This window comes from Prionailurus viverrinus, unplaced genomic scaffold, assembly GCF_022837055.1.
Source record: "Prionailurus viverrinus isolate Anna unplaced genomic scaffold, UM_Priviv_1.0 scaffold_53, whole genome shotgun sequence".
NCBI lineage: Eukaryota > Metazoa > Chordata > Mammalia > Carnivora > Felidae > Prionailurus > Prionailurus viverrinus.
This window is the reverse complement of record NW_025927616.1, coordinates 2,233,763-2,256,353: the sequence shown is the minus strand read 5'-3', so window position 1 is coordinate 2,256,353 and position 22,591 is coordinate 2,233,763. Positions and strand designations below refer to the sequence as shown.

General features: G+C 59.2%; 1 protein-coding gene and 1 long non-coding RNA gene across 4 annotated transcripts in view; one reads left to right on the top strand and one right to left on the bottom strand.

The window, feature by feature from the left end:
• The window catches only part of PARP1 (poly(ADP-ribose) polymerase 1), a 38,936-nt gene extending 29,416 nt beyond the window's left edge, over positions 1 to 9,520 (top strand). The window contains exons 14-23 of one of the 2 annotated variants that reach the window (XM_047848123.1): positions 1,116 to 1,244; positions 3,387 to 3,470; positions 4,730 to 4,852; positions 5,410 to 5,538; positions 6,256 to 6,354; positions 6,745 to 6,897; positions 7,252 to 7,379; positions 8,028 to 8,089; positions 8,650 to 8,764; positions 9,007 to 9,520. In XM_047848123.1, coding sequence (XP_047704079.1) covers positions 1,116 to 1,244; positions 3,387 to 3,470; positions 4,730 to 4,852; positions 5,410 to 5,538; positions 6,256 to 6,354; positions 6,745 to 6,897; positions 7,252 to 7,379; positions 8,028 to 8,089; positions 8,650 to 8,764; positions 9,007 to 9,088 — 1,104 coding nt within the window. In that variant the 3' untranslated portion in view covers positions 9,089 to 9,520. The remainder of the gene's footprint in view (positions 1 to 1,115; positions 1,245 to 3,386; positions 3,471 to 4,729; positions 4,853 to 5,409; positions 5,539 to 6,255; positions 6,355 to 6,744; positions 6,898 to 7,251; positions 7,380 to 8,027; positions 8,090 to 8,649; positions 8,765 to 9,006) is intronic. The other variant, XM_047848124.1, reaches the window with a different exon arrangement.
• A 4,624-nt stretch (positions 9,521 to 14,144) lies between these two features.
• Positions 14,145 to 20,627, bottom strand: LOC125159615 (uncharacterized). 2 transcript variants are annotated; one of them, XR_007149845.1, is made up of 3 exons: positions 20,245 to 20,627; positions 16,577 to 17,377; positions 14,145 to 15,340 (listed from the first exon to the last, which is right to left on the bottom strand). It is a non-coding gene; the product is annotated as an uncharacterized LOC125159615 (long non-coding RNA). The 2 variants fall into 2 exon arrangements; XR_007149844.1 differs by having other exon boundaries at positions 14,145 to 15,313.
• Positions 20,628 to 22,591: the final 1,964 nt, after the last annotated feature.

Sequence of the window (22,591 nt, the reverse complement as noted above, 5' to 3'; positions counted from 1 at the left end):
AAAACTAATTTTAGTACTTTATTTTCCTTTTGTTTTTCTTCCTTTTTTCTTTTGAAACTAAAGTTCTGAAATTCGCTGTATTTTTAGCCCTTGCAGCCTGTCTCAGCTCCGACTGAGTACATTTCAGAGCCAGCGGCTACTGAACGAGGCCGCGCTGATCTAGAGCAGCATCTGTTGAGGCCGCGCAGGTGGTCAGAGGTCACGGTTCATAGGCTGCGAATCGCCTGTAACTGCGCGAACGGTTACATAAACGTTTCTGTGGTTGTTCCCGTCGGTGGCGGAGGCACCGGGTTACGGAGTAAATGCAGATAAATAAGGCTTCTAACGCGTGGCCGGTTTGCTTTCTGGTGAAGTTACGAGTGCACGAAGCGTGGATCCGCCGTGTGTGGACAGCAGCGGCCAGGAGCAGGAACACGACGCGGATGACGCGGATTCCAGGATCCGTGTCCGGTGCCAGTTAGGCTCACTCAGATACTAGGGACACCGTGACGGACAGGGCGCGGTCCCTGCCCTCATTCGAAAGCGATGAGCGTTCAGGCGCTCTCCGTGCAGCGTGGTGTTGACTTAGCCCGGGTCCTCCAGGCTTTGTGCGGGAGTAAAGCTTTGTGCCCTTAGCTTCTCGGGAAGTGCGATCCCAGGGAGCGGGGGTGAGGCGGGGAGGGTGGAGGGTTCATGCAGGAGTGGGTCTGCGAGCGTGATCCTCTGGGACTGCGTGGGAGGCTCTAGGCGCTCAGCCCTGGGGTTCGGCAGCGTAAGGGGGGGGGGAGCACTGGTCCGGTGTCCCCTTGGTCTGTGGCGGGCCCTGGGCAGGTTCTCGGGTAGGAGGTGACGAGTAGGAAGGGGTGAGGGCACCAGGGGGGCACGTGTGCCTGCGGGTCAGGCTGCGCCGAGCTGGGTGCCGCCGCGGGGGTCGGAGGAAGGGTCTAGAGCGGCCGTAGGGACTTAGGGGCGCTTGGGGGGCGTCCGATCGCAGTGCTCCCGCTGCGGCCCTCCCCACGCCGTGGTTTCCGTGCCCTTGGTGCTTGGATCCCGCCACCTCTCTCTGCGGCTCGGGCGCCACCGCCGCTCCTCTTGGCTTGTCGCCTGGGGTCTCTCACCGGTCCTCTTCCCTCCAGGACGAAGAGGCGGTAAAGAAGCTGACGGTGAACCCCGGCACCAAGTCCAAGCTCCCCAAGCCGGTGCAGGACCTCATTACGATGATCTTCGACGTGGAGAGCATGAAGAAAGCCATGGTGGAATACGAGGTGACCGCGCCTTTCTTTGATCTGCGCTTTGCCCCTGGCGCTGGGAGTGTGACGCCCGGTCGGAGCTCGCAGGCTGGTACGCAGGGGCTGGCGCGGGGCCCCGGAGCGTTCGTGTCGGGAGCCCGATCCTCAGCCCGAGGCCGACACGGGGCCGCTGGCGCTCCTGAGAAGATGGTTGACTTGCTGTGAGGCCTGTGGTATGTAGGGAGCCGGCCCTGGGCCCCGTCCCCTCGCGCCAGGCCCCTCGATGCCGAGCACGCTTGCCCTGCAAGCCCGGGGTGCGTCTGCTTACGGCGAAAGAATCGGGCAGTACTGAGGAGGCTGGAGAACTTTCTGCGGGGGCCACGGGACAGAGCTCCTCCTGTTTTCAAGAAGAGGGCAGGGGTGGGTTTGCCGTGTTCCCGCTGCCCGGGGCAGGGCCGGGGGCTCTGAGGGTGCGGCCGGGTGTCCCCGTTCGTTCTCCAGCCTGGCTCCGCTTTGCCCCGGGGGTGAGCGCGGATCCCCTTGTGGGGCTCGGCCCAGCGGCTGTTCGAGAACGCGTCTCGTTCTCCTGGAGGTTCCTTGGTGGGTTTGCCAGCGGCCGGGCTGTGCCATCCCGTTCCCGTAGACCCCCGAGCCGCCTTCTGTCAGGATGGCCAGCCAGCGTGGCGGCTTGGGGACAGGCTCACGGGGTCGGGGGTGCATGAGGAGCAGCGAGGAGGCGCCCAGGGAAGAGGGTCTTGTCTCCGTTTGTTTAATGTTTTAAAAGAAGCGCCCCGTGGGTCATTTCTGGCTCCCTGTGCTCTGGTTCGTGGGATTTCTCGACTCCGGGCGGAACAGGCGTCTCCCTGGGCAAAGCCGGTTTGGGGCTGGCTTTCTCTCACACGGGAGACTCAGTTTCTCAGGAAGAGCAGGGCCCCTGGTGGGGAGAGAGCCCGTGGGGAGTGTGTGGGGAGTGGGGGGCCCGCACGGGATAGGGTCTCAGGTAGATGGGAAAACGTGGCGGCCTGGGAGCTCTGTCCCGGCGGGCCCGCCTTCGTGTCCCCTGTGGCTCGCTGTCCCGGCCGGGTCGGTAGGGCTGGGCCCCTGGTTTCTCTCGTCCCCACGGCCGGGGTGGGGGTTTTGAGGGGTGCAGGCCAGGAGACCGGTCTCTTCAGATGAGCACCAGGGCCCCACGGTCGGGGTGCCGCTCGCTTCAGAGAACCGGCCCCCCTCGGAGCCACTTTCCTCAGCGGCTTCCAGCCCCCGTTTCTGGTCGGACCGGAGATGCTGCGCTCAGTCCCATGCCCTGTGCTGGCCTCGGGGTAGATCGCCCACCTTCTCCCCCAGACCCAGCTCCGGCTGCTCAACCTCCCGGAAACTGGCCCCACCCCTACCAGGGTGGAGGGGAGAGAAGCGTGTGCCACGGGGGAAGGCCATTACTGGCCGCCGTGGCCGCCGCCCCACTTGTGCCTGGCACGTCCTCGTACCCCCGTTAGTCACCGCGGGGGCTCCGTTCCTGGGATGCCCGCTCGGCCCTGCGGGCTCAGGTGGGACCTGGGGACTCGGAAGGGTTCGGGACGCGGGAGCAAGGAGCACGGGCCCAGTGTCTCACAGGCGGGGCGGGGGGGGGGGGGGTGCCCTCTGAGGAGTGTGGTCCCTCATACAGACGGGAGAGCGGGGCGAGGGCAGGTGCGTCCCTAGATGTGGGCCCTGTGGAGCCGCGTCCCCGGTCTTCCCACGACAACTCAACACCTGTGTTGGTCATTCCCAAGGCGGTGTGAGCGGGAGTGGTATTGCTGGAAAAGTGTGTGACCTTTCGGGGTAACTGACGAAAAGGGACAGCGTCAATTCGAACATAAACGCGTATGCTCAGAAGCATGTGCTTTGGGAAAAACATCTTCCGCCGCTTTACGTTCCCACTCAGCTGGGAGCAGCCTTAGCCGTGCGGGGGGACCTCCTCCTCCCGACGGGGATTGGTGGGAGTCGCGGGGGCCGGGGGGACCTCATCCGGGCTCTGCCTGCAGCGAGCGAGATCCTTCTCGCACGCAGACCCCGGGTGCGGGCGGGGCCGCGAGCTGTAGCGCTGGGTCCCCGATCTCCCGGGAAGACGGGGCGCTTGCCCACCGTCCCGTCTCCACCGCTGAGCGGCTTTCGGAGGGAAAACGCCCCCTGTGTCCTCAGATTGACCTTCAGAAGATGCCCTTGGGGAAGCTGAGCAAGAGGCAGATCCAGGCGGCCTATTCCATCCTCGGCGAGGTCCAGCAGGTAGGCAGGGCCTCCCAGGCCTCTGCACCCCGCCTAGCAACGTCCCACGCCGCGGCGCACGGGGCTTAGGTTTCTTCAGATAAGCGTCACAAGCGTCTGCTACGTGCCAGAGGTGGGTGCGAGACTAATGAGTTAGCCGTGTTTTCAGTGATGGCATACGTAAGTCTAGAAACCGGATTAGGTGTTTGGTTCTCCCGCCTCATAAAAATGACCTGATTTTGTGTGCGCTTCGGAGTCAGGCTGAAATTGGGGGCGCCTGGCTGGCTCAGTCGTGGAGCGTGCGACTCTTGATCTCGGGGTCGTGAGTAGAAGCGCCAGGTTGGGTATAGAGATCACGAGGTCGCTCAAAATCCTAAAAAAAAAACGAGAAGTTGAAATTGTTTTGCGGTTGCTAGGAAACCATCAACCAGAGAGCGAAATGTTTTCTCCGTTTCGTTCGTGCTCATTGGACGTCACCCCTCCTGGTCCCCGGTCCCTCCCTGTGTGCCCTGATGGGCAGGGTGCAGGCCTGGCCTGTGAGGGAAGAGCACCGGGAAGCTCAAGTCGGACCCCAAGGGCGGAAAGTGCTGGAAAAGAGCCCTTGAACCGGAGCCCGTCAATCCAGCTAGCAGCTGCGCCTTAGCCCTGGCCCCTTTCCTTGTCGCCCGCCGGCTGGGACATAAAGCGTTTGCTGTTCCAGAACCCCCAGTGGAAAGGCTGGGATGCCCCGCCCCGCCCCGCCCCCCCCTGCCGTGTCTGCCGAGTGTCCCAGTGGTCCAGCTCCTCCGTGTCTGCATTTATTGAGCACTTCCTGCATACGGGGCTCTCGCTGGCATTGCGACAGTAGGGGAGCTAAGCCTTTCTGCATCTGGACCTGCGGGTGTGATAGAAACGAGTCCCTGCCTTAAAGCTGAAGGTCGGTGGGTAACGGGCTTGCCAGAGTTCATGGCGGTGGGGTCTTTCCCTTCAGCGTTTTATAGTGTAAAAATCCCAGGCGTTTCAGAAAGAGGAGTGTCTCGGGGGTGCCCGTGAGGTCGTCACCCGGCCGCTCCCGTTGACAGCTCACGTGACGGTGGGGTGTGACAGGTCCACAGGTGCACAGTTCTTCCTAGAAACGGAAATTCACGTGGGGAGGGGTCCTGTGCTCGGGGTGGAGTGGCACCAACTCTAGCTGGTCTTGGAAATTTCCGGGCCACTCCGGAGCCGGCTCGGACCTGCCGCACGCGGGGCCCTGCCAGCTGCCGCCTCAGTCCGTGTCCCCTCTGTTCCGTCCCCTGAAGGCGGTGTCCCAGGGCAGCAGTGATTCCCAGATCCTGGATCTCTCCAATCGCTTCTACACCCTGATCCCCCACGACTTTGGGATGAAGAAGCCTCCGCTCCTGAACAACGCGGACAGCGTGCAGGTAGCTCGCGGGTCCCGGCGGGGGCCCCGGGTCCGCTGGGCGCGGATGCACCTGGGTGTCACTCCCTGCCGCCGCTCCTCCGTGTCGTGACCCCTGAGGGCCGGGGGCAGTGCCGGGAGGACCTCGGGGCCCTCGCTTCAAAGTGGGATTTCTTCCCACGTCAGTGGAGACAGACCCCAGGCAAAACAGATGGGCTTTCTGCCCTGGCTGCGCCACGCGGGGCTGGCGGCAGGAGCCGCGGGGCAGGACAGCCTCTCCTGACAGCATTGCTCCCCTGCTTTCCCTCCCTGCCTCAGGGAGCCGGCCCCCGGTCCCCACCTGTCCCCACCTGTCCGTGTGTGGGGTTGGAAATGCGTTCTCACCGCAGGCTTGTAGCTTCCGGACGTCCCCTCCCCCGGGGAGCAAGCCGCCCCCACCCCACCCCCGGCATCCCGGAGGGTCCTCGGTAGTGTTCACTGAGCGGCGGGTGGGTGACAGGCTGTCCCCCCACACACACACCCAGCTGGAAGGTCCCCCCACCCTGGTGCCAGCCCGACGTGTGCCTTCTGTTCCTCCAGGCCAAGGTGGAGATGCTGGACAACCTGCTGGACATTGAAGTGGCCTACAGCCTGCTCAGGGGTGGCTCGGACGATAGCAGCAAGGACCCCATCGATGTCAACTACGAGAAGCTCAAGACTGACATCAAGGTAACAGCCCCCCTCTGGCACACCTGACCGCTGTCCCCGGGGAGCGGCGGGCCCTGAAGCAGATGGCCGGTGGCCCGTACGGAACCGTGGGGCAGCTCACCTGTAAACAGGCACCTTGGTGGCCGGGCAGCCTTCCAGGCCAGGGCCTCTGCTATAGGATTTTGAGGGGCCTTCCAGAAAGTTCCTTCTTCCTCAGTCTAGAGAGGATCTGTTTTGGACGCTTGCGTGGTGTGAACCCTAGAAGGTGACGGCAGCCGTGACAAACGTACGGTGCCGGGTCCGTGCTCTGGGGCCGAGGGACTGTGCCGCAGGCCCCTCAACTTTCGGGGGGCCGGGGCTTGGGCAGAAGAAGTCCCCCTGCCTCGGGCCCGGCAGGGTTGTAAGTGTGAGCCTGGAACGGGGTGTTTACGTCCCTGAAAAGAGCGTTTGCTTCCCGCTTGGGACAAAACGCGTCTGTAGGGCCAGGTAGAATAAGTCACCAAACGCCCCTCGATGGGTCCCGGGGGCACCTTCTTGACCGTAACGCTGTGGGCCTGGTTCTTGGTGTGGGACTCGTTCTCTATTTTAATTAAGCGGAGGGAACCAGAGTTCCTAGAACACCCAGCCTTTCCCACGGCGCGTGTTTGAAGCCGTGTGTGGCGCCTCGTATGTGGCCGTTACTCCGTCGGGGGCTCTCCGGGGTCTCCCTCGCTCTGATTCCAAGACACGATGTTCTAGGTGGTGGACAGAGACTCCGAGGAAGCGGAGACCATCAGGAAGTACGTGAAGAACACTCACGCGACCACGCACAACGCCTACGACCTGGAAGTTGTTGACGTAAGAACCTCTCCCTCCCCCGCCCGCTCCCTCCAGCGTGGGCCTGGGTGGGAAAGAATCGTCGACTTCGCCTCGAGTAATGGGAGGAAGCGGCTCGTTTGTCGAGCAGGGACAGTAGTGGTCTCACGGTTGAGGGTGGCTTCTTCCTTTTCCTGTTTTGTTTCTTTTTTTATTCGTTTTCTGTCCCAAAGCCAAGTTTGGGAATCGGGAAGTTGTATCAGACACGCATGGAGGGTCCGCTGTGGGCTCCCGTGCCTCCCGTCCCCACCCCACCGAACCACCTGTCCTACCGGAACGGGCCGCGCCCTCCGGCGGGGGGGGGGTGGGGGGACGGTGGCCGGTAGATGTGTGTTAGGCGGAGTAACAGGTGGCGTCCGTCTCCTCGGGCAGATTTTTAAGATCGAGCGTGAAGGCGAGAGCCAGCGCTATAAGCCGTTCAAGCAGCTGCGGAACCGGCGGCTGCTGTGGCACGGATCCAGGACCACCAACTTCGCCGGGATCCTGTCGCAGGGGCTCCGCATCGCCCCGCCTGAAGCGCCCGTGGTACGTGCCTGGCCCGGGGCGCGGGGGCGGGGCCTCGTTGAAGGGTGGGCTCGGGCTCCGCCACGGCCGACAGGTGGCCATTGCCAGACCCTGAGCCCTGCGTTTGACTCTCGGGAGGAGGTGAGAGTAACGGCCGACGTTATGAGGCGTTGACACGCGCCAGGCACTGAGCTGAACGCGCACAGACTCGTTGGGTTTTCACGAGAGCCCCGTGAGGTTCTTGCCCAGTTCAGAGGAGAGGAGAGGGGAGTCCGGAGGATATGTAGCGGCCCCGCGTCCCTGGTGCCTGGCCCCGGTCGGCGGTGCTCCGGATGTCGGCTGGCAGGTTTCAGTGTCCCTTTTCCAACCCTCCAGACCGGCTACATGTTTGGTAAAGGGATCTACTTCGCCGACATGGTGTCCAAGAGCGCCAACTACTGCCACACGTCCCAGGGAGACCCCATAGGCCTGATCCTGCTGGGAGAAGTTGCCCTTGGAAACATGTGAGTGAGCCTGGCCTCGGGCGGGTCTCAGAACTCCCTTGGCCACCACGACGGGGGGACCGGTTCTGGCCGAGTGAACTAGGGAGGCCCAGGAGCGCCTCACAAAACCCAGGATCGGGGATCCAGCCTGGCCTCGGGAACCGGCGGCGCCCACCTTCCTGTGCCCCGAGAAGCCGGGCCGGCTCGCGCAGACGACGGTCACCCCGTAGCGCGCACGCCCCACCGGTGTTTAGATTTTCCGTCCAAGTCCATCCCAGTTTCAAGTTCCCCACAGAGAAAATCTGGTGGGTCCCGTGTGGGTCGGGCGTCAGCCTTGATCCTGCGATGTCACACGGAAAGCAGGGTTCGGTAATGAGCTGGGGGCCTGGGGATCGTGGCCCGGGCAGAGAAGCCTCGAGAGCGGCCGGCCGCGGCTCTAGACAGACCCTCTCCTTCGTAGTGGCCCCGGAGCCGTGGTCGCGGACGCAGTCGATGCACGAAGAGCACACCCTCGCTTTCTGAAGCCGGGCTGGGAGGGAGCTCCGGCGGCGAGGGCGCGCTGGGTTCTCGGGGCGCTTGTCGGTTCTCACGTGGCTTCCCGCCGGTCAGACTGTTGGGGTGGGAGCCCTCGGGCCGTGGAGGCCGCTGACACTGACCTCTCCTGAACAGGTACGAGCTGAAGCATGCCGCGCATATCAGCAAGTTACCCAAGGGCAAGCACAGCGTCAAAGGTAGGGTGGCTCAGAAACTGCCCCAGGCTCCTGGGACACCACCGGGAGGGCGCTTTCTCCCCCCAGAAGGCTGTGTTCCCGTAGCTTGTTGTAGAAACTCCGCTCACGCTCTGTGGCTGGCGTCGCAGACGGCAAAGGAGGGTCTTGGCGCGGGCGGCAGCAGGCAGGGGCATTGGTTTCTGACCTGGCTCCGCTGCGGCTCGAGAGCGTCTCGTGACCTCTCCACGCAGTGGGGCTTGGGGCGTCTTGGATCGCGCGGCTCACGGCCCCTGATGATTTGGGGGCTCCACCTGCCAGGCAGAAGTGACTGCAGTTCTGCTCAGCAGAAAGAGGATCCCGGGGGGGGGGGGGGGGGGGCTGTTCTTGAACTCAGTAAGGCTCGTGCCCCGGGAACGTGGCGTGTAACCTACAGGCTTCTCTATCCAGAAGAAGGACAGAGCGCGGAATTTGCCTGTGGCTTTAAAACGGACGCGTAGACCCAACATAACACGGACCGCCTCTCCTGGAAACATTTTCCGCCTCTGTCCTCACAATCCGTATCACTCCGGCCTTCTCTGCAGGTTTGGGCAAGACGACCCCCGACCCTTCAGCCAGCATCACCATGGATGGCGTAGAAGTTCCCCTTGGGACGGGGATCCCGTCGGGCGTTAACGATACCTGTCTGCTGTATAACGAGTATCCTTTTCCGCGTGGGCCGTGGGCCACGCTGTCCACGCAGGGGCAGCAGTCCCTCGCGCGCCCAGCGTCCCGGGCGCAGCCTGACCGGAGACCCCGGCCGACATGCCTTCGGCGGTCCGCCCTGGGGGAGAGGGCGGGCGCTCCGCGTCCGGGGGGCCTGGTCTGCGGGGTGTGACCTTGGCAGCCGCGGGTGCTCGCTCCGTCGTGAGACCGTGTGCTCCTTGACGCGCCCCCTCCAGGTACATTGTGTACGACGTCGCTCAGGTAAATCTGAAGTACCTGCTGAAGCTCAAGTTCAACTTCAAGACGTCCCTGTGGTGAGCCCGGGGACGTGTGGCCGAGGCGCAGCCGGGGGCGGGGGCCGGTGCGCCCCCGCTCGGCGGCCGAGAGCGCGAACCTTCCTAAATCCCCTCAGAAAGGATTCTCTGTGAGCGTTTGGTCACGTGTGAAACGATGTTCCTAGCTTTTCAAACCCCTTGTTTGTGTGGGTCTGGGGGTGGGACGGGCGGTGGGGTCCTGCCAGCCAGAAGCCGGGTGGCGACAGCTGACGAGACACGAGAGGCTGGGGCCAGGTATTCGTCCAGACTAGTCCCGCGGGAAGAGCCAGGCCCGGTCAGAACGTCTGCCTTAGTGGTTTCCCCAGGGGAGGAAAGAATAATCTTCCGACACTTCTAAGCGTCTGCCTTTAGTTCGGGTTTTGGAAAAATGTTAAGCGTTTATTTTGAGGTAAAAATAAAAACTAATTTCATACTACTTAGATTTTCTTTATTTTGCATCAATTCCCTTTTTTTTTTGGACCTTTCTCCCCCCTTCCCCGCCCCCCCGTGTGTGAGTTCTGTGGGGAGACCAGGAGGAGGGAGATCAACAATTTCTTCTTATACTTAGACCAAAAAAAAAAAAAAAGTGCTTTCCTTTTCTAGAGACATGCAGACAGGGAAGCTCTTAGAATCTGTAGCGTAGAGGGGCCTGGGGGGCTCGGTCGGTGAAGCGTCCGCCTTCAGCTCAGGTCGTGATCTCACCGTTCGTGAGTTTGAGCCCCATGTGGGGCTCTGTGCGGACAGCTCGGAGCCTGGAACCTGCTTCGGATTCTGCGTCTCCTCCTCTCTCTGTCCCTCCCCTGTTCGTGCTCGCTCTCTCTCTCTCTCTCTCTCTCTCAAAAATAAACATTAAAAATAGAGCGTAGCGACTTAACAGCTGCATTTGAAATTCCCGAGCCTCCCGCAACAGCCCGTCTGGCGAGTGGAGACTATCGCTGACACCCCCAAGGGCTCGTCGTAACTCTCAAAGCGGGACCAGCTTCTGCGTTTGTGTCCGCGCGTTTGGTCTCATTCTGGCTACAGTCTGGTTACTGTTCACGGTACAAGGTCCGCGAAGACCGGAGGGGACTTGGTGCCTGTGTCCGTGGGACCCCGGAACGGCCCGGGCGGTGCCCCATCCAAGTGGCCGAAGAGCAAACCCCAGACGTCGGAAGGCGGCTTGCTTTCTCTGGCGGTGGACCCGTCGCGGGGCGGGATGTGCTGGCGGCTTGAGGCTCCGACCCGAGGGGCGTGCGGAAGTGATGCTGGGGGGGGGGGGGGGGCGGGGGAGGCGGAGGGCCGTGACACGTGGACCTCCGACGGAAGGAGAACGGGGAGTGGGCGGCGCGGGGACCGCGGTCTGAAACCTTGGGTCAGACACGGGGTCTGGTGAGGGAGACCATGCAGGGGTCCCCCGGTGTCCTCCGCGACGGCAGAGACGCGAAGCAGGTGTTCCCGGAGCTGAGCTACACGGAGCCACGGTAATGGGCTGTGTGTGGCCGGGGCTGTGTCCCACGGTAGCCGCGGTCGTGACTCCACACGGTTACCTGAGGGCCACGTGAACAAGTCAACTTGATAACAGTAGAGACCTCGACCAGCCGAAAGCCCTCGGCGCCTTTGACCAGAGGCCCGCTGCCGATGAGAGCCATTCAGTCAGGCCCGGCTTCCTGGATCCCGACTGTTCTGTGTCCTCGGCACCCCGGGCGGCCCAGGGAAAGGCAGTTTTACCCTCACAGCCCTTGATGGGACAAAGTAGTTTCAGGCTGGAGTGACTGCTCAAGGGGTTCCCTGTAATCAGCACTGGTGGTTGGTTTTTTTTTTTTTAAGGGGACGTTAGGTCTGATAGGATTTATTTATTTTTAACGTTTGGGAGAGACAGAGCAGAAGCAGGAGAGAGGCAGAGAGAGGGAGACACAGAATCCGAAGCAGGCTCCAGGCTCCGAGCTGTCGGCACAGAGCCCGACGCGGGGCTCGAACCCACAGATACTGAGATCATGCCCTGAGCCGAAGTCAGACGTTAACCCACGGAGCCCCCCAGGCGCCCCGGTCATAACTGACGTCTTCAAGAGATTTGCGTTTCGGAATTCACGTTTTTTTCTGTAAGGGAACCTGCTGTGTTCTCCGCTATTTATAGTTTGGGTGTCTTTCCTCCCTTAGAAAACAGGTCCCAACCCAGGGTGGAGCTAAGTGCATCCCGGTGGTTAAGCCTTTCACAGAAACCCAAGCGAACAGGTGCGGCGCCGGGCCTCTGCCCTCTGCGCTGCCCTCTGCCTGCAGCGGGGAGCCGTGCACACGAGCTCGGCTCACCGGCCCGACCACGCCGGTCCACCCGGTGGCGTGTGCACGCACGCTCTGGCCTTCGAGGCCTGTCCCTGCAGGGTGTCGGCCGGTGGATTCGCGGTGGCGGTTCTGCCTTGCTGCACTTGGGGGGTCGCCCCGCCGACGTCCCAGAGCCCAAGGACCGTCCCCTGAGGGAGAGGACACCCTCCCGCCAAGTCTGCCAGCCCTCACGCTGCAGCCCGCCCCCGCCGCCTCCTCCCCACATCGAGTGTCGCCGTTGAGGCTTTTGTCTCGGGAGTGGCTTCTCTTGTACCTGCCAGGTTTGTCCCGTTAACACTGCGGCATCACCCACGTTCCTGAGGGGCTTCTGTTCCCAAGGCCCCTTCCCTTAAATTCTGTGTCAATTCTCAAAAGGTTAGAGTTTGCACATTTTCTTAAGCAATGGTATTTCCACCATTTGCAGGCAAGACCTTCAAATGGCAGGTTTAGGGAGGTCTGCCGATTAACCGCACCCCACGGTTTGCCCTTTTTCCTGGCTGAGGACCAGTCTCTAAAGTGGGTAATCTGGGGGCACCTGGGTGGCTCCGTCGGTAAAGCGTCCGACTCTTGGTTTCGGCTCAGGTCATGATCTCACGGTTCGTGGGATCGAGCCCCACGTCGGGCTCTGTGCTGACGGTGCAGAGCCTGCTTGGGATTCTCTCCCTCTCTGCCCTTCCCCTGCCCATGCTGTCTCTCTCCCTCTCTGTCCCCCCCCTCTCTCTCACACACACACTCTCAAAATAAATACACTTAAAAAAAAAAAGTGATGGGGCGCCTGGGTAGCTCAGCTGCTTAAGTGTCTGACTTCGGCTGAGGTCATGATCTCCCAGTTTGTGGGTTTGAGCCCCGCGTCGGGCTCTGCGCTGACAGCTCGGAGCCTGGAGCCTGCTTCGGATTCTGTGTCTCCCTCTCTGTGCACCTCCCCACTCATGCTCTGTCTCTCTCAAAACTAAACATGAAAAAAAATGAACAATAAAAACGGACTCCTGTCTGTTGGTATCTATAAATGTTTAGGTAGGTCTGTCTGTAACCCCGGATTCCTCACCTCCTAGCTCAATGCATTTTCAACTCAGGACCTTTGGAGAACCAGTGACAGGTTCCATGTGGGGAAACGGAGGCAGGACTCCAGGTGCACTCCTGGGGGTCGCCTGACCCATGGCCCCGGTCTGGCCCTTTAACCAAGTCTTTCTCCCTCATTGACCAAAAAGATGGCTCGAGCCATTCAGAATCCCTGAACTTTATTGGTACCTACCTCTTCGAGTTGTTTAAGATTTTATTAAAAAAAAAAAAAAAAAAAGATTTTTTTTTTTAAGTTGTCTCTACACCCAACGTGAGGCTCGAACTCACAACCCTGAGGTCAAAAGTCTGACGCTCCACCGACACAGCCAGCCGGGCGCCCCCTTTGAGTTGTTTTGAGAATGGGTGTGCTGATCCCTGCGAAAGATTCGGTGTGGTTCCTGACCCTGATGCGCCCTCAGTGCGTCTCCACCGTTACCGCTGAAATCCCAGCCCAGGTCTGGCCGCGGCGTGAGTCCACGCAGGAAGCTCCGGAGGGAAGAGGGGAAGCCGGGGACCAGGACAAAGACACCAGCCCTTGTGCTTCGTAGGGGGGACTTGGACGGTCTTGGGAGGAAGAGCCCAAGGCTGTGAAGGGGCCACGGGCGCCCCTTCCATCCATCACGAAGCCTCGCCGTGACCCTGGCCCTCCCGCTCCGCCTGGCACCGTCCTCGTCTGCCTCCCCGCATCCACCTTGACTGACGGGACCAGTCCCCGCCACTGGCCTCACCAGGCCGGCCCCGCTTCCAGGAGGCAGGCCCTGCCAGGGCTCAGAATAGCCCAGCCGCCGCCTCAGCAGATGACCGGGCTAATTTTAGCCGTGTGGTGCTCACCCGGGGACCCGGCCGGGCTTTGGAGATTTGAATAAGCCGGCGCGCCGCTTTGCTCTGCAGACGGCAGCAAAGCTTTGAGTTGTTGTGACCCGCGTGTCCGCCCAGCACTTTCCCGGCATCCCAGAAAGACGGTCTTTGCGGGATTCTGTTTGCTCTGAGCCAACAAGAGCCCGAACTACAGAGCCAGCGGGCAGGGAGGCCCGTGGGGCGCTGGGGACGAGCCTGGAGCCCGAGCGCCGGTGGGGGCGCGGGGGTGGGAAGCAGGGTCCTGCCTCGCTGTGCCCGCTAACAGGCAGGCGGCGGGGTCCTTGGTGTCCTGGGCGAGGGCTCTCTCGGCAAAAGGAAAGAAGAAAGCCGATTCTCTAGCCCCCCCCCCCCCCCCCCCCCCCCGGTTCCTTCTCTGGGCCACATCTGGCCGATGGGCTGCGTTTTCCGGCCGCGGAAGGACCGACCAGGAAGAAATCGGCCACAGGTGGCAGCAAGGACCCGGTGACAACCTAGTGTGGAGTCGGCAGCTGTGGAAACTGAGGCTCAAGGAAGTAGCAGACTCTGCCCGGGGTCCCCACGCAGGTCAGAACGGAGCTGTTTTGGGGCGCCTGCGGGGGCTCAGTCGGTTAAGCGTCCGGCTCTTGATTTCGGCTCAGGTCACGATCCCACGGTTCGTGGGTTCGAGGCCTGCGTTAGCGCGGAGCCTGCTTGAGATCGTCTCTCTCCCTCTCCACCCCTCCCCCTGCCCAAAATAAGTAAACGTAAAAAAAAAAGAATTGAGCTGGTTTTTCCAGCGTGATGTTCCTCACGAGTCCCCTTCGGACGGACCCCCCCGCCCCCCGCCCCACTCCCAGAGGGTGAAGAGCCAGCCCCATGTGGCCCGGAGGCCTGCGTCGCGGCTGCCTCGGCCCCTCTCTCGGCCGATGACTAGCCCCTGGAGAACGGTGAGGACAGAGCCAATGACAGGAGAGTGAGGAGCCCGGGATCTGGTCCACGGCCTCCTCCGCTGGGTCCGGGAGCTCCTAGAAGGTGCTTCGCGGTCATCGGTGCTGGGGTTCTAATTCGGCTCCGTTCTCTGGGCTTTCCCTCCACGCTGGCCACGCGCCGACAGCAGGGAAGGAGACAGTCGCCCCCTCATCGTTCTCTTTCTCCCGAAAAAAAAGGGAAAAAAGAGACTTTTCTCCGTTGGTCCCCGGGGACTGATAGGCCAGGTCGGGCCACACGCCCGAGCGCCAGCCGCAAGGGAGGTGGATGTGGGGTGTCGGGCATCAGCAGCCTGTTTGGGCCGAGGCAGGCCCCTCCAGCAAGGACCGAGGCGGCGCACGGGGGCGGAGGGGGCGCAGAGGCGTGGGTTCGGGCCCACGTCCTCTGGGACTTCTCTGGACGTTCGAAACCACGGCTGCAGAGCATCACGAAGACATTCTGTGATTTTTTGTGAAGATGGAAACCACGGAGACAGAGCCCGCGCCCGGAACGGTTCAAGTGGCGGTACTCGGGCTAATCTCACAGCCACCGTCCGGCTTCGGTGACGCTGCCCAGGTCACGGCCAGACGCTCCTGGGACAACTGAGCTCTTATTTTCCTCTTGGTGTTTTGCCGTGAACTTGCCCCGAGGATGGCCCGTCCTCCCCTGCGTGTCTGGAGTGGGAAACCTTTGCCTGAGCAGTTCCTGGGTCCCGGTTGTCATACTGGTGGTGATTCGGTGCCACCGCGGTGCCCAGGACACCAGGGACAGTGTGACGGGCCGTGACAGGCGGTGAAGACCCCAGGGCGGGGCCGGCGGCCCTCTGCGGGCAGGGCGGGTGGTCCCGGCAGGGACTGGGCTCCGGGCAGCTGGCTAGTGGCAGACACCCGCCAAGCGAACACTTCACCCAGCACGTCTTATCTTCATCGTGTCCAACAAGCACAGCATGTGATCAAAACCATTTCGTTTTCTCCCGCTGCCCTTTGAAAGTTGTTCGGTGGGTGGGGGCGCCTGGCTGGTCGGTCGGTGGGGCGTGCATCTCTTCGTCTTGGGAGTGTCAGTTCAAGCCCCGTGTTGGGTGTAGAGATTACTTAAAAATAAAACATTTTCCTTAAAGCTTATTTATTTTGAGAGAGAGAAACAGAGAGAGAGAGAGAGAGAGAGAATGAGCGAGGGGCAGAGAGAGGGAGACACAGAATCCGAAGCAGGTTCCAGGCTCCGAGCTGTCAGCCCAGAGCCCGACGTGGAGCTCGAACCCACGAACCACGAGATCATGACCTGAGCCAAAGTGGGACACTTAAGTGACTGAGCCACCCAGGCGCCCCAAAACATTTTTTAAAAAATAGGGGCGCCTGGGTTAAGCATCCCACTTTGGCTCAGGTCATGACATCACAGTTCGTGAGTTCGAGCCCCGTGTCGGGCTCTGTGCTGACAGCTAGGAGCCTGGAACCTGCTTCGGATTCTGTGTCTCCCTCTCTCTGCCCCTCCCCTGTCTCTGTCTCTCCCAAAAATAAACATTAAAAAAAAATTGGGGCAGGGAGCACCTGGGTGGCTCAGTCAGTTGAGCATCTGACTTCAGCTCAGGTCACGATCTCACGGTCTGTGAGTTCAAGCCCCGTGTCGGGCTCTGGGCTGACAGCTAGGAGCCTGGAACCTGCTTCGGATTCTGTGTCTCCCTCTCTGTCCGCCACTCCCCTGCTCATGCCCTGTCTCTCCCTCTGTCAAAAATAAACATTAAAAAAAATTTTTTTTTAAATAAATAAATATGGGGCGTCTGGTTGGCTCAGTCAGTAGAGCATGTAACTTGACCTCAGGGTTGTGAGTTCAAGCCCCATTTTGGGCGTGGAACCTACTTATAAAATAGAATAAGATAACATAAAAAATTAAATAGTTCAGCAAGGGAACCTTTCTCCTGCCCCCGGAAGAAAAGTCCGGGTCTCTTTCTTTCCATAAAAGACAAATGGCCTTTCACACCCCACGATGACCCTGAGATTCAAACACAGTTTTGGCTTCTCCCCAGGCACTGACCCCTGACCTGGCGGGAGGTTCTCAGAGGCCTGGGACTCTTCTCAGACTGTTTTCCCTGCACACGTGCTGTGTTTTGAGGTCTCCCTCCTAACTTCGATCTTAACACCCCATTGCACACCATTTCATTCCACCCTCGCTCCAACCCTGTGACGTAGACATTACTGTCCACAGTCTCCAGGTGGGAAACTGAGGCACAGCTGAGTCACTTGCCAAAGGCCGCACAGTCACGTACACGACGGGGCTAAGTTCCGGACATGCCTTTCATTGCCCGAACCCTACAGGCCGTGCCTGACAGGCAGACCGAGCGACAACCCCCATCACCTACCCCGGCAGCCGATGAAAGTTGGGTTCGGTCTTTTGTACAAAGGAAGGATTATCGCACCTCCGAGCAATCTTCTGGGGGGGGGGGCGGGGAATGCTCTGTATCTTAGTTGTGGTATCAGAGTCACTGAGTTGCTCATTTTAAGTAGATGCTTTTGGGGGCGCCTGTGTGGCTCAGTCGGTTGAGCGTCCGACTTCGGCAAAAGGTCATGCCTCTGAATGGAGCGAGCCCCGGGTTTGCCCTCTTCTGACCTCTTCGTAGCCTGCAGGGTGGGGGGCCCGACCCGGTGACCCCCGGGGGTGAGACTGTGGTCCCCGCCACACTGCCTGGACCTGGCTGGTCCAGCCGGGAGCCCCAGACAGCGTGCCGACCCCTGTGTCCCCCTTCTTCTTCATCTGTAAAGTGGGGCTCACGGCACCTGTTCATGGAGCTCTTCCACGGACTGGTGGGTGTTTTTCCTCTCCAGTTTTCGTGACTTAGTAGATACCAAGGACTTAGATCGGTGCCCGGTACGCAGTTACTGGCGTGGGGCCACGGCAGCCAGACCCACGTGGCTTCGGAAAGTCTCCCCGACACCCGGTCATCACGGAGCCCTTCCGGCCCCCCACATACCCCTCTCGGCGGCCTCTGTCCGTGTCAAACGTTTCAACCATTACACTTGCTCATCAGATCGTCTGCATGTATTAACTTTATTACAATTGGAGTTAGATGTAGAATTAGTTCAATACCGCATCTTAGGTTTCCGAAAATCTGTGTGGTACAGCACGATGCAATTCTGTGGGAAAAACATTTAACTGTACGTGCCTAGAAGAGAAAAAAAAAAAAAGATCAAGAAGACAACCCCCCCAAAATGTAAAAACGTCACTCTCCAGCTGGTGGACTGACGGGGGATTTTTAATCTTTGGGGTTTTTCAGGGTTTTTCACAACAAGGCTTTCGATTCAGGTCATAGAAACAAATGAATGTTTTGATTTTTTTTTTTTAAGCTTATTCATTTGTGAGAGACAGTGAGTGAACGGGGGAGGGGCAGAGAGAGAGGGAGACCCAGAATCCAAAGCGGGCTCCAGGCTCCGAGCTGTCAGTGCGGAGCCCAACGCGGGGCTCGAACTCACAGACCGCGAGATCACGACCTGAGCTGAAGTCGGACGCTCCACCGACTGAGCCCCCCAGGCGCCCCAACAATGAATGTTTTTAATATGGTTGGGGAGTCTCCGTGTTCCGGCCACGCTCTCCTCGTCCCTACACTCGGTCCCCGGTATCCCAGTCTCTCCTGAGTTTTCCCCAAGGCAGGCCTGAGACACAAGACACTGGCGGGGGCAGAGGGCACCACGGTGGCTCCCTGCCGGGGCCTCCTTCACCTGCTGCCCCCCCCCCCCCCACCGGGGCCCATTAGCACCTGCGGGGCTTCATCCCCAAGAGGCTCCTGGCCCTTAGTCCCAGAACGCTGCCTGACAGAGGGCTGTGGCCTCGGTGCCCGAGACAACTCCTTCCGGGCCTTGCACCCGGACATCGCCCGCTGGAGAGACGTCTTTCTGCACTTCCAAAGCACCGTCGTCTTTTCCGACTGGGAGGTTGGGTTTTACAGAGGGAAAGGCCCACCTGGTCGAGGGTGGACCCCGAGGCGGGGGAATCGGTGAGCCCTCTGGCTGATGGAGAATAAAGGACAGCGCAAGAGGGGCGAGTCCCCACTGTGAGACCCCGACAAGCTCCAGGAGCTGAGGCAACGTCCCCCAGATGGGCCCTGAGTGCTGACGCTTACCGGCTCGCGTGATGAAAACTCTCGAAACGAAAAAGCGTCGATTTGCTCGTCCTTAATAGGGGCAAGAAGGAGCGAAGCAGGGGTGTCCGGGCCCCTCCTCCGCTCCCCGAGGGGTGGAGGGGTGGAGGCCCCCGGGGAGGGGCGAAGCCTGCGCCCAGCCTGGCCAAGGGTGTGCTGGGCCTGGGCAGTGGGAAGTCCAGAACGGAGTCCCCAGCAGAGTCCCCTTCACCTTAGAAGTCCCCGTCCTGAGTGACCCCCGAAAAGGTGGATTGAAACCCAGGACGTCGCCCGTGAGGGTGCAGTGAACCCACCGGCCCCTGGGTGCCCACGCAGGGTGATGCATGGGCACAGAGGGACCAGTGGCTGAGCCTGAACGTTCTCTCCACACCCCCTGCCGGTGCCCAACGGGACTAAGGGGCAGCACGGGGTCAACCCGGCACCTCTTCCGGGCCCCGACAGACGCCCGGACCCAGTTTGGTTGGGTTTGATTTTGAATGTTTATTTACTTATTTTGACAGAATCCCAAGCAGGCTCTGTGCTGACTGACGCGGGGCTCGAACTCAGGAACCGTGAGATCATGACCTGAGCCGAAATGGAGAGCCGGATGCTTCGACTGAGCCGCTCGGGCCCCGGGCCCCAGTTTTTAAACACCTTGGCTCCATTGATATTCTGCCCCAGGTGCTCAGCTGAGGCATTTCAAGGGCAAGGAACCACCTGTCTTAAGAGTTTTCCCCCCTTGATCTATGGAGCCACCGGACTGAGAAAGCCATTTTATATCCCGAAGCCTGTAAGCACTTCCTTCTCCGTTTCGAAGAGAAAACCATTTCGAGAAATGATTTCAGGGGTGCCTGGCTGGCTCAGTCGGTGGAGCATGTGACTCTTGGTCTTGGGGTTGTGAGTTCGAGCCTCACATTCGGTGTGGAGATTACTTAAAGATAAAATCTTAAAAAAAAGAAGAAGAAGAGGAAGAAGAAAAGGAAGAAATGATTTTATAGAAAATCTTTAAAAAGACCTAAGTCAAATGTTTAAATATAGCCTGTTCTTTGTCATTCTGAGAAACCGTCTCGGAATCACCATCTTGGAAAGAGCTCGTATTTAATGAAATGGAAAGCAAATAAATTAAGGGACTGAAATGAAATAAGGCTTCTCAACCTTGACACTATGAACATTTGGGGCTAGATAATTTTTGTAACGGAGCGGGGGCCGTTAACAGCATTCCTGGCCTCCACTCACTGATGCCAAGGGCATACGTACACTGCCTTTGGTGACAGTCACAAATGTCCCCTGGGGGGACAAAGCCACTGCATCAGATGACTGCAGCCGCGGTCAAAGCCTCAACTTCCCTGTGAATCAAATCATGAGCCACAATCACCCAGTTAAGCTGCTTCAGAATCCCTGACCCACAGAAACGGTGAACTCATAGACTCTACACGATAGGTAAAATACATAATACACACTTGATACAATGTATAACGTGCATAAAGTTCTTGGGGGTGTTTATCGTGCTGCCATAAATAATCAACTCAGCAGGCATATGAGCTGTTCAGAGGAAAAGCAGCGTCCTCACGTTTCTTCAGGTTCTCAGGAGGCACCTGACCCCAAACCGTTTAAGAACCCCGATCTGGGCCAGCCTCCCTGCCAGTGTAAAAATCCTTTGCACAACACGCCTGAGCGCTGGTCAGCCTCGCGGTGCTTGAATAGTCCACTGCCTCGTAAGGTCACTCCGTTCACCGTTAAAAAATGCGGCTGTACTGAACCGAGCCAAAGTCTGCTGCCTGAGCTCCCGGCCCTGAGGCTGACCAGTTTTTTTCAGGTTTCCTTACCAGTTCCTGGAGCCCTATCAAAACTTAGCTTCTCTGGGCCCTCCTCCCCCTCTCTCTCTTCTCCCTCCCCCCACCCCAACCCCTACTCACCTGTTGATCTGCCTTTCCTGGACTGTTTCCTTCAAGGCCCCTTTAGCGTCCGTTGGAATCCAACAGGATACTTCCCTTGGCTCCTCTGAAACAGGTCCGGCCCCACTACTTCCAAAGCCGGCCACCGTGGCTCAGAAACAAAACAGACGCAGAAGGAGAAACCACAGGGCAACGAACCTCTTCCCAGAACGCGCGCAACCAGGTGGACGCGGGATTTTCATTGGCCGAGAGCTCGTGCAGTAGGAGGTGCCTGCTGGCGCTCATTGGCTCAGGTGGCACGGCCCGGCCCACTCTCACTGGCTAACTGCACGGCCCGCTCTCATTGGCTCACCGCACGGCCCGCTCTCATTGGCTCAGGTGGCACCGCTCAGCCCGCTCTCATTGGCTCACCGCACGGCCCGCTCTCATTGGCTCAGGTGGCACCGCTCAGCCCGCTCTCATTGGCTCACCGTGCCCGCCTGGTGGGCACTCTCCGAGCAGGGAAAGGAATGTTACGACAAAAATACTGTGCAAGTTGGGGGGGGGGGGGGGGGGCTGTGATTTAAAAGAAAAACGTTTTTCTTTTTTTTTTTTTTTTAACGTTTATTTATCGAGAGACAGAGGGACACAGAGCGTGAGCAGGGGAGGGGTAGAGATAGGGGGAGACACAGGATCTGAAGTAGGATCTAGGCTCTGAGCTGTCAGCACAGAGCTCGACATGGGGCTGGAACTCAGGAACCATGAGATCATGACCTGAGCTGAAGTGGGACGCTTAACGACTGAGCCACCCAGGCGCCCCGATGTTTATTTTTGAGAGAGAGAGGCTGCGAGCAGGAGGGGGGGCGGGGGGCGCGGGCAGATGGTCCGGAGCAGGGTCTGCAGTGACAGCAGTGAGCTGGATGTGGGGCTCTAACTCATGAATCATGAGATCGTGACCTGAGCCAAAGTCAGATGCTCAACCTACTGAGCCACGCAGGTGCCCCCATAACAATTACTTGCCGATGCCTCGTGCTCTTTGGCCACCTCTGATAAACTTGATAAACCATCAAAAACAGTGGGTATGCCTGCCTGTGTGTTTCTCCATTGCAGACTGAGATCCCAGCAGTCAGGACCCATGTTCTGTTTATCTTTATTCTTCGGGCCTCCATGTACGGTTAATGAGTGTGTACACTGCACAAGGGGGATGCCCAACCAGGGGGATGAATGAGGGCTGAAATCCAGCCTGCTCTTCCCTAATCAAGCTCCACGACTGGGGGTTGTGTCTACCCAGAGGAGTGTACTTCTTCTATTTTATCTGACCTGTAAGTTCTCCTCATTCCCCAATAGTGCTCTGTGACTCCTCATCTCCTGCACATCGTGGGATCCCAATAAATGTTTGCTGAAACAGGGAATAAATCAAGGAAAGAATCAATGGACGGGGCGCCTGGGTGGCTCTGTCGGTTAAGCGTCTGACTTCGGCCCAGGTCACTGTCTCGAAGTTCATGAGCGCATTGGGTTCGCTTCTGTCAGCATAGAGACCGCTTCAGATCCTCTGTCCCCCCCCATCTCTCCCCCTCCCCCACTTGCCCTCTGTCTCTCAAAAATAAATAAACATTAAAGGAGGAGGAGGAGGAGGAGGAGGAGGAGGAGGAGGAGGAGAAAATACAACATGAGAACAGGGGACGAGAGGGGAATAAAAAGCCAGAGCTAGCGGCAGCCCGGGTGGCTCAGCTGGTGGAGCATGAGACTCCTGATCTTGGGGTCATGTGTTCAAGCCCCATGTTGTGCAGAGAGCTTACGTTAAAGAAATTAAAATTGTTTTAATTAAAAAAATACCCAGGGTGCCTGGCTGGCAGTGGAGCATGCGACTTTTTTTTTTTTTCTTAATCTTTACTTATTTTGAGAGAGAGACAGAGTGTGAGCAGGGGAGAAACTGAGGGGAGGGAGACACAGAATCAGAAGCAGGCTCCAGGCCCCGAGCTGTCAGCAGAGAGCCCGACGCGGGGTTCGAACTCATGAACCGTGAGTTCATGACCTGAGCCAAAGTCGGACGCTTAACCGACTGAGCCACCCAGGTGCCCCGAGCATGCGACTCTTGATCGCATTCAGGGTTGTGAGTTCGAGCCCCATGTTGGGTGTAGAGATCACTTACAAATAAAATCTTTAAAAAAAAAAAAAAAAGCCAAGAACTAAATATAGACAAAAATCCATATACCTCGTTGGGGAAGAAATTATGCTTTAGAAGAGGAATTCGAATAATGCAGGAAGAAATGAATAACTTTGAGAGGACAAAAATGCTGGTGGTCAACGGAGATGCAACGTGGTTCCTGGACACAGAGGCCCAAGGGAAGGATTAGAGCTAAAGGGCTAAGGTCACAGGAGGAAGACA